The following is a 12,965-nucleotide window of genomic DNA, read 5'->3' on the forward strand; positions in this document are numbered from 1 at the left end:
CTTGTTATTCTTGAACAATAGTTTTCTTCTTGCCAGATTTGTCCTATTAACTAATAGGACAGACTTGATGCCAATACCTGTAGCCATAGGCGTAGGAACCGGTGGGTTTGGGGGGACATGTCCCCTCAATATTGGAGGCAGTCACATTCGTCCCACCCAATAATTTCATCGTAGTTGGGAAGAATTTTGAAATCTTCCACTTGCGTGCTTTTATTTTGTTCTAAAATTTGTTATGAAAGTATTACTGATTAAACTTTAACTTTAATAACATAAAGCTACATGATTTTTAAAGTTTAATCAGTGATACTTTTATAGCAAATTTATGTCAGATCATGATTTCTTGGTTAATGTCAAGTTGCCATAACAAAGACATTTTGATTAATGTCAACTTGGTATTAAAAGTGTCATGATTTACCAAATGACACTTTATGACAACAGTCCTAAATATTCATGAATACTTACTGATGTTCGTGACAGGTTGTTATGTCATGTTTATGACGGTGTCATGACAGTCTTATTCACAACCCGTCAAATAAAGTATTACCGAGTTTAGTGAGATCTAACTAAATTAAATTACTCACATTTGTATCTTTCCCCGACAAGATGCACTCAGTCTTCCTCTGGGATGCAACGGGCCAGTGGATCTGACAGGGAAAGAAAAATCCAAGAGTAGTTAAGCTGCAGACATATGCTGCTCCCTTCCACTTTGTTTGTGTCTCAGGAACATTTCTTACAATGAGCGGCTCCTTGTTGATGTCGTGCAGATCCAGAGAAAGAATGTAATCTTTGCTTCCCACATACATGCGATCGTGGTCCTCGTCCATGCGCAGTATCCGATAGTCGGTTGAGTTGAGCAGGAAGGAGAAGTGATGAGCAGTACCAGTGGACTTCAACTCTGTAAAAATAGCAGAGGATTTTGTTTGAGCTGTGCCTGTGATTAAAACAACAACAATACACTAAGAACGTAAAAACCACAGACAGAGTCCTGTGTGAGGGAAAGTTAATGAGATTTAAGTATGCTAATCATTCAGATGCTACATCAGACACTCGTAAATGAATTTACAGGATCTGTTTGGTCTTCCCCTCCCCCAATCACATCCTGCTTTAATGTGGTTATGGATGGAATAAATCTAGTTATTGACAGGCTTGACAAAGAAAAGAAGACTAGTAATTGACTCTGCAGTCTGAAATGAATGACAACAGACAAGTTGGAGCAGTCAATGAGCTACGACAACTGCAAGAAGTCACTCGGCACATCTTAAATTATAAAAGGTCAGATATTTAATAAAGTTCAAGGTCTGGAAGTCTGCGCTTTGACCTTTTATTTAGAGCTTCTGAGCTTTGTTTTTTAATTGCTTGTTCTGACTCTTGAGTTATTGTGGTTATTACATTATCACAGCTGGTTCCTCTGGGAACGTCACTCAATCATGAAAATGATTTGTGTTAGAAGACAAAAAAGAAACAGGTAAATAAACCCCCCCCCCCAAAAAAACAAAGCAGCTTTTATTTAGCTTCTTTTATTAAATAATTGTGTGGTGATCAAAATGAGAATCCTAAGTTTCTATTCAGGGAAGAAGTGTGAGTATTTTCAGTATCTTTAATGTGTTTTAACATAAAGTCAGTGAAAACAAAAAAGCTGTAAGAAGCATTTTAAAAGGCAGCGGAAATTTGTCCGTGCCTAATTTCGTCCTTAGAAAAGTACAAACAAAACTAAGTGTGGCTTTTCTACCTACTGTTTAAATGAAAAATAAGTTGAACAAGAAGGAAGAAAACTTAAAGAGCACATTCCAGTTCCCCTTGATTAGATGCAGACACATGCCTCTGTGAATCAAGGTCTGACAGACACTGATAATAAAAAAGGTTCACAAGAACAGCTAGTAGAAACCCTCCCTGACCAGAGGGAAGGTCACACACTGAGCAGAAGGAACACCTCAAGTTCTTCACTAGTAAGTGAAATGATGAAACACAGCCACATGAATCCTCCCAGGAAATAAAATAATAATAAAAACACTCCCAGCTGCTGATGTGCTGAGCCCCATCAGACTCCAACAGGCTGTCGTCACAGTGCAGCTTTCCGACACGCAGGTAGTTAAAATAGAAGAAAAAAAAAAAGGCAACGGATATGGCTGTCACCCTTGGGAGTTTTCACAAGCTGCTTCTAAAAACATGCTAATATATTGGTCTCCACTCCCACAAATGCACACTTGTAAACTTTCAGTGCAGCAGCACACTGCGGGGATGTGGTGACATCAGGATTTAAAAATTCGGCTGCAAGAATAAGAAGATTACGTGCTGAAGTTGGGATTTCGAGAGTGTTTGCATGAGGGATTCCAGGAAATGTTGCCTAAAGTAATCCAGAATGGCTGTTTATAGTTTCATCTCTCATCTGGCTGTATTGCAGCTGTTTGCTTTCCTATTCCTGTTGCTTTACATTCAAAATAAAACAATATAGTGTCACAAATAACTCTGAATGTATCTGTTAAGCAGTAGTATATGAGGGTAGTAAAGCAAGAGCTTCCAGGATTTATTTAGTAGCCATCTCAGATTTATATATTTGAGCTGCCAAGTTTCCTGCAAAGCACTAAAGAACCAGCAATGTGAACAGACTTTACAATCGTGTTAAAACATATAGCTGCACAAATTCACAACCTTCCATATTAAAAAAATACAGGGTATGTCAAATGGTGGACTGCAGATGTACAGAACTACCAGGTCTAGAAAGCTTCAAAAAAGTCTTGTTTCACAACATCATCCAAATTTTAGTAGACAAATGTAATCTGGGTAAACACAAAATGCACTTCTGTAATAACCAAGATAAAAAAATATGAAAAAATGCTTGTGTCTTAAACTCCTTTAACCACCCAGTTTTTTTTTTACTGAGGAGGTATTTTGGCTTATTTCTATTTGGTGAGTTTATATGATCAATCTGTATTGGAGGATTACTCAGTTTGACAAGGCAACTCAAAGATAATACACTTTATTTTTTTGTGTTCTTCTTAGTCAGCAGCGGTTTTCACCTTGAAGCGATCCCATGAATGCAGCCTTTTCCTCGTGTCTTTCTTATTGTTGAGCCATGAACATTTGAGGCAAGTGAGGCCTGCTGTTCTTTAGATGTTTTGGGTACATCATGCACTGTTGGAGAAATGTTGGTAGAGTTGCCAACTGTTCCATGTTTTTTATGTTTTCTTCACTAAGGCAATGGTGCTGGCTTTAGCTTTAACACACAAAATCATTTTGAAAATGGCAATATGAATTTACCTAGGACATTTTTTTACTGATATAAAACTTTTGAGATGATCTAACCATTTATAGACGATAAAACAAAGAAGAGAAGAAATGTTTAGGGTTGAAATACTTTTTTGAGTACTGTGCACATAAACACAGTAAACCTTTCCAATGAAATAAAGTGATTGTTCAAATTTTCTTCAGATTTTTGATGTTCTTTCTGCTGGAGATCATTTTAAAAGCAATCTTATCACCAAGAAAAAAAATTCACATGTAGTTTTAGCATTATGTCAAATATTTAACAGAACTCAAAGGTCTGTGCGTTTATTTTTCTAACCCTTTCTTTAGTACTCATGTCTCTGATTTTATCTTGTCTGAAATTTAATAACTTGGTTACAACACTGCTATTATTAAAATCCACCAAAGCCATAGGAAACTCCACCTTTAATTGGCATGGATTACATCCCTAATCTCTAGTCTATATTTCAAGCAATCTAATTATATCCTACATGGATCTTGTGAAATATATACTTATCTGAATCTGATGTAAAAAAAAAAAAAATCCTAAAGGATAAGCAGAAATTATTTTACCATAAACCTTTTGCCATATTCTATGGAACCACACTCGTCCCGAATTGTACTTGGGCTTTATGGACCGCAGATGCCATCAAATGACATTTCATATTTATCACCTGTGGACCTTTATTCCCACTCAAGGGTAAGAGAACAAAAATCAGCAGTATTGGCTGCTACAAGTCAGAAGGACACTCGGGTCACTGCAAACAAAACCTGACAAGCAGACTGACGGATAACTCCCTGAGTTACAAGTAAACAATCGTCACAACTTATTAACTATTAAGGGGAACCAACTTTAAGGCATCCTTTCAGACAGAATTGAAATCATTTCCTCATCCAGAAAATTAAGTTTCATCCTGACAAACAAATTGAAACTTTCAAAATACTTATCACATTTTATATCAAAGCATAACTAACTGCAAAGAAGTTTTTTCTTTATTTAACAGTCATCCTCCTAACACATTCCACAGTTTATTTTTCTAATCATACAGCTAATAAAGATGATATAGCAAATGTTTTCTCTAAAAGCAAAAGAAAACAGCATCTTTTCATCGACATCTGGGACATTTCTTCTAACAAAATTAAAGGCAAATGCAGGCCAGCATATGAAATGAATAGTTAACGCATCTCCATCACCAGCACACATTTCTATCATGCAGCCCTGTACTTCAACTTTATAAAAAATTTAACTAATTGCAATGTTGCCGTTTGCAATGAGTGAAACAGAGTCCAAGCTGCAGCAGTATGTTCCCTGAAAACAATACACATCAATTAGTGGTAGTGTCATATAAATTTATACATGGAGCTCATTTCACAGTTATAGAAACAAATTTGAAAAAAACAAATTCTTGAAATAAATGTATATTTTAATGCTGTACTACATTTTCTAACACCAGAACCTTAGAAAATGTTAGCCATCAATTTGGGTACATTTGTTCAATAAAGGTAAAAAATAAATGAATAAAAGACTAAAATTGATCCATAGTTTTATGGATTCTTCCCCATAAATAAAAATACGCATAACATGATTTTACACACATTTTTATTTTTTTCTAGACTTTCATGGACAGCTTGTTACAGAAAATCTCAATCTTAGTCTCTGCTAACCAAAGTACACTGTGACAAAGTTTCTACATATATTCAGATGACATGAAACAGGCTTTTAGTTGGTTTGTCTCCCTAACAACCACTTGGTATGCAAAGAGTTTCACATCTAATGGTTTATATTTGCAGTAGTTCCCAACATCGAGGATAAACTATTTGATTTTTTACCTTCCTTGGCATCTTCCTCACTCAGCTGCCTGTAAACCTATAGTGCTGCATCCAGATTAGTGGCCAGAGGCTAAAATTAACAAAATACCAATTAAAAGTTCCTAGACATTTTGGTCAGATCATCTAATTTATACTTGAAAGTTACTTTTTCAAGTATAAATTAGGAGATTTAGTAAAATTATTTTTTAATACTAGCCACTCCTTTCACGCTGACATTTTAATTGGCTTTGTTAAAATGACAACCATTTACCCTGGATGAAGAATTTTTACACAAAGTAACATGCTAAAACACATTTCCTTTGAACCCGAACAACTCGGCTAGACAAGGAGTACATTATGATAGCAATACGCCACAAAGTGTGTACACACTTTACTGTCAACAAAAACTAATCGCTAAAAATAAGCATTCCTGCATGTTGTGGGTCAGCCAAACAAGCCCTATCAGAACAAGAGAAATGCTTTGAAACAAACCAAAGCCTTGACATGACGTTAAGCGGCTGAATTTACAACCAGCTGGTAGGTTCTGCGATTGATGGGGGACAAATGTCAGGATCTGGTGTATATCATCCTGCTTTCTCACAAGGTCTTAGTAATGACTACCAGACACAGAGGGAGACATGGAAAAATGTTCTTCATGTCCTAAAATGTCCTTAACTTTTTGTTGTTAAAAAAGTCTGCTAACAAACTGAACATCCATCTGCAGTATTGTCACATTTTTTCTCTAATTTTTAGAGTTGATGAATCCAAATAATTGACTACTTGTGTCAAACTTTGTGTAAAATAATAGAAGCTTTTTTGGTAACCCTTGAAAGTGACCCTTTCTTTGCATCTGCAAGATCAAGGAGGATGCACCACCCAGAAACCTCCAACACCCCCCTTTTTATGCCTCTGTAATCCAAGTCCCTTTCTTAGCAGCAGTTTGTCCATGGAGTAAAAGAAGAAGAGGAGGTTTTAGGGTGCACAGAGCAGAAAATCCCATATACCTGCCCAGGCATCCATGGACTGTTGTCTGAATTCCCTAAGCCTGCTTACGTTCACTTTTGCTTAAAATAGAGGTGTGGCCCCACCTTGCTGAAGCCTGTCTGCAGCCAAGCGTGCAAGGATGTGTCGGTATAAGTAATTAAATTCATTGAGACAGTCTGGAAAACCTTTGTGATGTTGTAAAGGCAGAATACCATTTAAACTGAAATAGTCAAACTTGAGCTCCTTTGATCACGTAACCCATGTCTTAGAAAGCTTACAGAGATGGTTAGAAATGCCAAAATGAGCTTTTAGAATATGAAGATGAATACTCAAGGTATTTGTGGCTGCAATCAAAATATTCGGCAACCATTTTAACATTTACATTCACAACAATGATCAAAACGTTTCAACAAGTTTTACGTTTAGAGTTTACGACTTGTTAGAGACCACAACTTTTAATACGATCCGAAAATGTAGGAGGAATGATCTTACAGCAGGGGTCTGCAACTCCAGTCCTCAAGAATCCTGCAACTTTTAGACGTGTCCCTGATCCAACACATTTGAATCAAATGACTGAATCGCCTCCTCAATATCCAGTCAAGTTCTCCACAGTCCTGCTAATGACCTGCTAATTTGACTCAGTGAAAAAGTAGTTTGGAGAGATAAGTGAAACTGTTTTTGATGTGTAAGTGCAGTGTGCTGTGGATATGAAACTTCTCTGTTATTAGTGATAAACAGAATGGTGAATTAATCCTCTAAGACCAGCGTATCTTTGTTTGAACACAGGAAGTAGAGGTCACTGCAGATATCAGAGGCTGAACAGCAGTGGGAAGTCTTATCAGCCTCAGCCTGTCACGGTGTTTGTCTTTTGTATTTGCCTCAGCTCAGCACCTAATAATCAGCCTCCCTGCACCAAACAGAGTCAGGACTATTGACTCAGAACACATGTCACTGGAGCTGATTACTGCTTACCTGCGCCTGTCAAGGAGAAATAATTGGCACCGGATAACGTCTTATCTCCAAGCTTCTGGGGGCTGTCACTCAGAAGCTCTTCACACTCGTCTGCCACTGATACTGTGTGTTTATACGTGTTGGCGTGTACTCGGTGGAATTAAACCAAAGCTTCCTGATCCTCATATCAAATCAGATGACACAGGTCCTCACTTTGCATGAATCAAAAGCATAGAGAGATTGATTTAAGTAGCGCCTTCTCATCCTGAGTGGAAATGAGAGATTACAACAAATCTATTTCTGCTGTCTCACATGACGGAGGAGGTTAATTAAAGCACAAGGGGGAAGATCTCTGGTTCAAAACTGACAGCAAAGGTCATACAGTTTCTCTGCTCTGCCTCTGAACCACCAATAACTTCATGTTTTAAAACATCTCTGTAAACTAAAGTTACTAAAAGAGAAGCACCATACATTTCTACTTTTCACCTTTATCTACTTATTTGGATGTATCTTAACATGTAAACAGAAATTGTTATGGATGAGACAGATTTTTCTCTATGAACAGCTGTCTTTAACAGCTTTTTGAGGCTGCAGGTGAAAGGTTAAAGGACATGAAGGGTCTGAAGTGAAAGCTCATCGTGGCTTTTCTACTCTCAAGTGACCTGGGTGGGCATCATGAGACTGGATTACTTGAGGAGAGTATAGTATTCAAAGTTAGCCACTTTTTGCATCACTGAGGTTTAAAAAAATTATTTTTCTGTGTCCCCTTTAAAATACTAGTAAAACTCAGTTACACAGTGACTGCCTCTACTCTTAATACAAGTTATTAGTTTCTCATGAAATGACAAACATTATTGTAGTTCCTAAGGAAAAATTGGAAATTGATAATTCAGCCACAAAATTCATTTAATGCATCTCCAAGTGCAGAGCTCAGTTTGGTCTCATGATAGTACACACTGAAAACAAAGTTTAATGTCTCATTTACTTACAGAACTGTGAAATGAGATCTTCCAGGACAAATCTAATTCTTCTGTCAAAAAAAAAAACAACAAAAAAACATCTGAATTTCATTTTCGTTGAATTTTCCAGATTTTCTTTTCTTCTGCCAAGCTATTTTTTAAAAGAACATGAAATTCGGGATTGTTTGTTTCCATGTTTTGGTTACAGCAATTTTCCCAGCAGCTCTCCTGGTCTGCGGCTGGCTGTTGCATGCACAAATGTTTACACATGCAAGTAAAGGTGGGCCGTCAGTTGTGCTGATACTGCAAGTTGAGCTATAATGATGATGATGAAGCCCTGTTTGTTTGTGTAGCTGAGCCGTCGCTTGCAGTGGGTCACTCGGGGCAGCGGCAGCGGTCAGTGGTGACAACACAGGTTAGAGGGATTATGGAAAGGGCTGAATAATGAGACAACGTGGCATGAATGAGTGAAAAATCCTCCTCTCCCCGGCTGACCTCTGACCTGGCACTTAGAGCAAATACTCTCTCTGTCAGCTGCGCCAACACAGAGCCAGATGTAGATTGTTTTCTCAAAAGAATCTCCTCATTCCTATTTATAGATCTCTGCAGAATCTTGATTTGATCAGAAACAGTGAAATCGTTGATTGACCTGTTCCCTTCCTTTTGATTTGAGGCAAATCTGATCTGAACAAAAGCCCAGTTTTCAGAACATTTTTGCCTCCCCTTGACTCAAGGTCATAGCCAGAGTGCTGCTTGCTGGGGGCAATAAGCCGGGGTAATTAGTAGGTAAATTTAGAGAGACCATTAGCAGCAAGTGTTGACTCGGAGTCTGTTGGGGACAGCGGGCACCTCCACCCTCTCTGGGTGTTCCACTCTGCAGACTGACTTTGACAATCTACTCTATTCCCTGCGGTCATTTTTCACCCGCAACAGCAAATGTTGTCGTAGAGAAGTGAGAATGGAGGAAGGAGTCCCGAGGGTAGAGGAGCCTGACAGCAAACCTAAGAACTTTCATTTATCAATTCAGGCAGCAGAGAGAGCCATGGAAACTCTGAGTCAAACTCTAAGAAAGCACCAATGTACAGCCGAGATGCAGAGAGAGAAGACTGAAATCCCCCTTTGCTGCTGAGAGCAACAAAGCTCACAAAGGCACACAGAGACTACTAAGTACTAATCATGACTCAGAATGAGGACACAAAGTAACCCTGATTGTCTGCCCAAATACGCATAAACCCTGATTAGGATCTCAGCTGCCAGCTTAGGTAATAAAGAGAAATTGTTGCAAAGAGTTGAGGTTAACCCTAAAAATTAAGGGAAACAAAGTAATTGTCAAGCAAATGCATTGCCACGTAGTTAGTAGAACAGATGCATATCACATGCATTTGTAAGGCACTTTATTAAGTTTTGGAAGAGGGGTTTGCAAAAAAAACCCCCGATGAAACTGAAACCTGTGAACATGAGTTTGGATTCTCTGGGAAATATTTTCCCAGATGGGGAGAAGGCTCACAGATCTGAGCTTGGTGGGAGGGCGGACTGTCCTCCGAAGGAAAACAACAGCAGCAGTTGTTTCTACTAATTCCCTCAAACGTTTCACGTTTTAGTGCCATAAACGTCGAGCAGCTTGCAGACTCGCATCCCTTAGGAGTAACAAAAAACTGGTGTGACATTGTTCAAATGTCACACAGAGGAAAGAGGTCAGGGTGGTCGGGAGGTCAGAAGAGGCCGATGTTCATTCCTACCGCTGTTTCTTACCACTGAAATGTTTTTGAGCATCCAAGATTTTATGGAAGTTGGAAGTAAAAAAATCTTAGCTTTTAAAATTTTCTGAGATACACACAAGATAACCTTTGTGTATCTCATTACTGTTAGTCTTTGTATAAAAGACTAAGCAAAGAAAGAATGATAAAGGAGGCAAGAATGATAGAAAGTAGGATTTAAACTATACACTGAGCCACTGCTACACAATTCAGGCAGCTGCTACTCAAATAATGGTTATCCAATATTAATTATCCAGTTATACAATAACTTTTTGTAGTTTCATGTCAAAGTTCTGTATGTGTGAATACAAGATTCACTCACCTCAGGATGATCCAAACAAACCGAAACCAATTGTCTGACTTGCATTCTGATTATATTTGCTAATAATTATCTGACAAATTAGGGAAACTCTAAGCACTGAAATTGAATTCTGACATGGATAACCCATTATAAAGCAGTATAACACTCAAATTCCCAAGGTTGATCCCAAAAAATATGTTACAACCACAGTAGACAGACACAGTAGCTTAAAAATCACCATTACTTTATTTTAGAAATAAAAATTAGATTTCATAAACCACAAATTATGATTTAAAGAATCTATAATTGGTGTAGAATAATCCAATCTCAGTCTGACTTTAATTACAATTATTTACCTAATTGTAAAGTGGTTCTAATGCCAAAAATGCAATTCAGACTTATTAAAAACTATTAAATAACCTTAAATTTACCAGACTCCAAAGCAATGTTGTTAACAGTCAGCTATTAGCTAGTTGCAGTATTTTCCAAATCATACCCAATAAATCAAGTTTAGATAAAGACTCAGTAAAAGTTATTGTTAATCTGTAGTAATACCTTCTTTTGAGCCCTCTGAAATTTGGTGGATGAATTTAATGTTTTCCCAACTAATATAACAACATTTTTAAGTTGTGCAGTTTTGAGATCAGGTTGTAGACCATATTGTTCTCTTTTATAGAGACAACAAATGTAGTGAGACTTGGGGTTAATCAGATTAAGAAAAATCAGCTGCTTTTAGACAAACAAGATCATCTAAGCATGACAGATTTAGATACATTTTGAAAAAGTAACTCATGTTATATTGTTCCAAAGCCAGAACATTTTATTCCATTAAATCAATTCAATAAGACTCAGATGAGCTTTGGATATAGTATATATACAGTATATATACAGTATATATAAAACAATTCCTGTTCTTCACAGTTTAAAACTGGATTATCTCCCAGTGAGGAGTGATGGGGAAACAAATCTCAGTTACGATCGCTCTGTCTTGCAGTTTGACAATTTCCAGCAGAAACACACCTCAAGTGGGAATTCCTTAAAGATGTTGTCATGCACGCAAGTCTACCTAAATTTACAGAATCTACATCTATCTTAAATCAAACTTTTCTAATTCTATTTCTGCTTATCTACAGCCTTCCTCTGACACCTTTAGTTTGCTTTGGCTTGTCTGGTCCTGCCAGCATCCACCAGCCACTGTCTGCATACCAGTTCATAGAGATAACAAACGCCCCATTTCTCGGTTGATTCCTTCTCTCTTTTCTTTGGCACCATGCATGCTACAGGTGGAAGTAGGGGAGAAGGGGAGAACTCACTGCACCAGTTTTGCTCCGGCTACCAGATTAATACTTCACCCGCAGAGAGCATTTAACTCTTGCTTGAATTGAGTAAGGTTGAAAGGCGTCACTTCTAAACAGGACATGATTTATGCAAATATTCTGACGCTTGGGAGACATGTAAGAAAATATTCAAGAAAAGCAACAACTCATTTTTTAACAAGTTACAGGCTTTCCATCTGCAGCCATTGTTCAACTCTGTTGTCCCACTGAGAGTTATTTAAAAAAATGAATGCCAAAACTCTGAATGTCCTCATCCATAAATATTTCCTTTTTTAAATTTATTGTTTGCAATACTTGATGACAGAACTGAAGGGCCAATTTTTGAACACAAGTTACATATAATTCACTTGAAATGAAAGAATACTGGGAATCCAGAATGTTGTCAAAATGACTGCAATGATATGTTTTACCATTACCATTAAAAAAACATGTAAAGTTTCATTATATACAGGCGTTAATTTAAATGCATAAAGGTCATTTTAGCATTAGGTGTACTTGTGAACTCTGGTAGCCATTGCACTGCATCGTCAGGCATAGGTTTTCACTCTGACTCTCAGCAGGAATAACTGGTTAAGCTCCAGAGTCATTAGCATTTGTGAGTTTATCGTCTGCAAAACCCAAATGAATGTGTGTCAGAAGCCCATCTGCTTCTCTTCGGCGGACATAATACTGCATGCCCCGCTGATACATGCACCCACTTGACCTCATGTCAGTGCCACACAATGGTAGGGTTGCCCCCCCCCAACCAGGTACATGTCAGCACGAACCCCCAGCCGAACCTTGTGCACTAATGCCATATGACAGGCAGGGGACAGGCAGATAATACTGCACAATGGTGTGCCTAGTTGTTGCACAGTATGGTGAGATCCATGGCCGAGGCGTTTGTGTCAAGACTTAATGTGAAAACTTAGTGAAAGGACGACTTCAATGTCTATTCAGGCATTGAAATCTTAATTCACAGTTCTAAAATCTTTTATGTTTAATATAATATATGCTCATAAATATTATAATCTCAAACTTGGCAGCTCGTGTTCTGGTGTCAGTCAGTTTGCAATACCGCTTTGGAAATGACTGTCTTGACCTTTAACGCTGATAGAGGCTTGCTACTGGCTCCCAAATAACAGGATCTTGTGACATGAATTTTGCTCTCCTGCATGAGCAGAATTATGTATTTTTTCTGTTTTAAAACAGTTCGTTATCAAGATCCCATGAGACTTTCGGAGTTAATTTAATTCATCTCTCATGACTTGTAAATCAATCTGATATGACCTGAAAACAAGTTAAAGCCAGAGGGCAAGTTTTATCAAGAAAACATGTGAAACTAAGATGGTCATCATGTTTTATGTCTAACATAGTACACTTCAGCACAGATGTTGTCTTCTGCTGACAAATATTACAGAAATTTCCAATAAAATATCAAGGTTTGCTTCAGTGGACATTGCTAATTGACACTTACCAGAAGGTCAAGGGTTGTCTCTTGAGACATTCCTTGTCTGAAAAAGAAATCAATCATAAAATTTCTCCAGGAATCCATTTCATCAGTGACCCAACTGTGTAACGGACAACTAACAAATCAATATGGCTCTGGTATCCCAGGAGAATCGGGTACGTAATTGCACATAGA

General features: G+C 37.8%; 1 protein-coding gene across 2 annotated transcripts in view; it reads right to left on the reverse strand.

Annotated features, from left to right (window-relative positions):
- sema3fa (sema domain, immunoglobulin domain (Ig), short basic domain, secreted, (semaphorin) 3Fa) overlaps positions 1-12,965 on the reverse strand; it is a 56,160-nt gene that overhangs the window by 22,320 nt on the left and 20,875 nt on the right. For both annotated transcript variants that reach the window (XM_028003029.1, XM_028003028.1), the window contains exons 3-4: positions 735-895; positions 582-644 (exon numbers count right to left, since the gene is read on the reverse strand). In XM_028003029.1, the coding sequence (XP_027858830.1) occupies positions 582-644; positions 735-895 (224 nt within the window). The remainder of the gene's footprint in view (positions 1-581; positions 645-734; positions 896-12,965) is intronic.

This window comes from Xiphophorus couchianus, chromosome 20, assembly GCF_001444195.1.
Source record: "Xiphophorus couchianus chromosome 20, X_couchianus-1.0, whole genome shotgun sequence".
Lineage (NCBI taxonomy): Eukaryota > Metazoa > Chordata > Actinopteri > Cyprinodontiformes > Poeciliidae > Xiphophorus > Xiphophorus couchianus.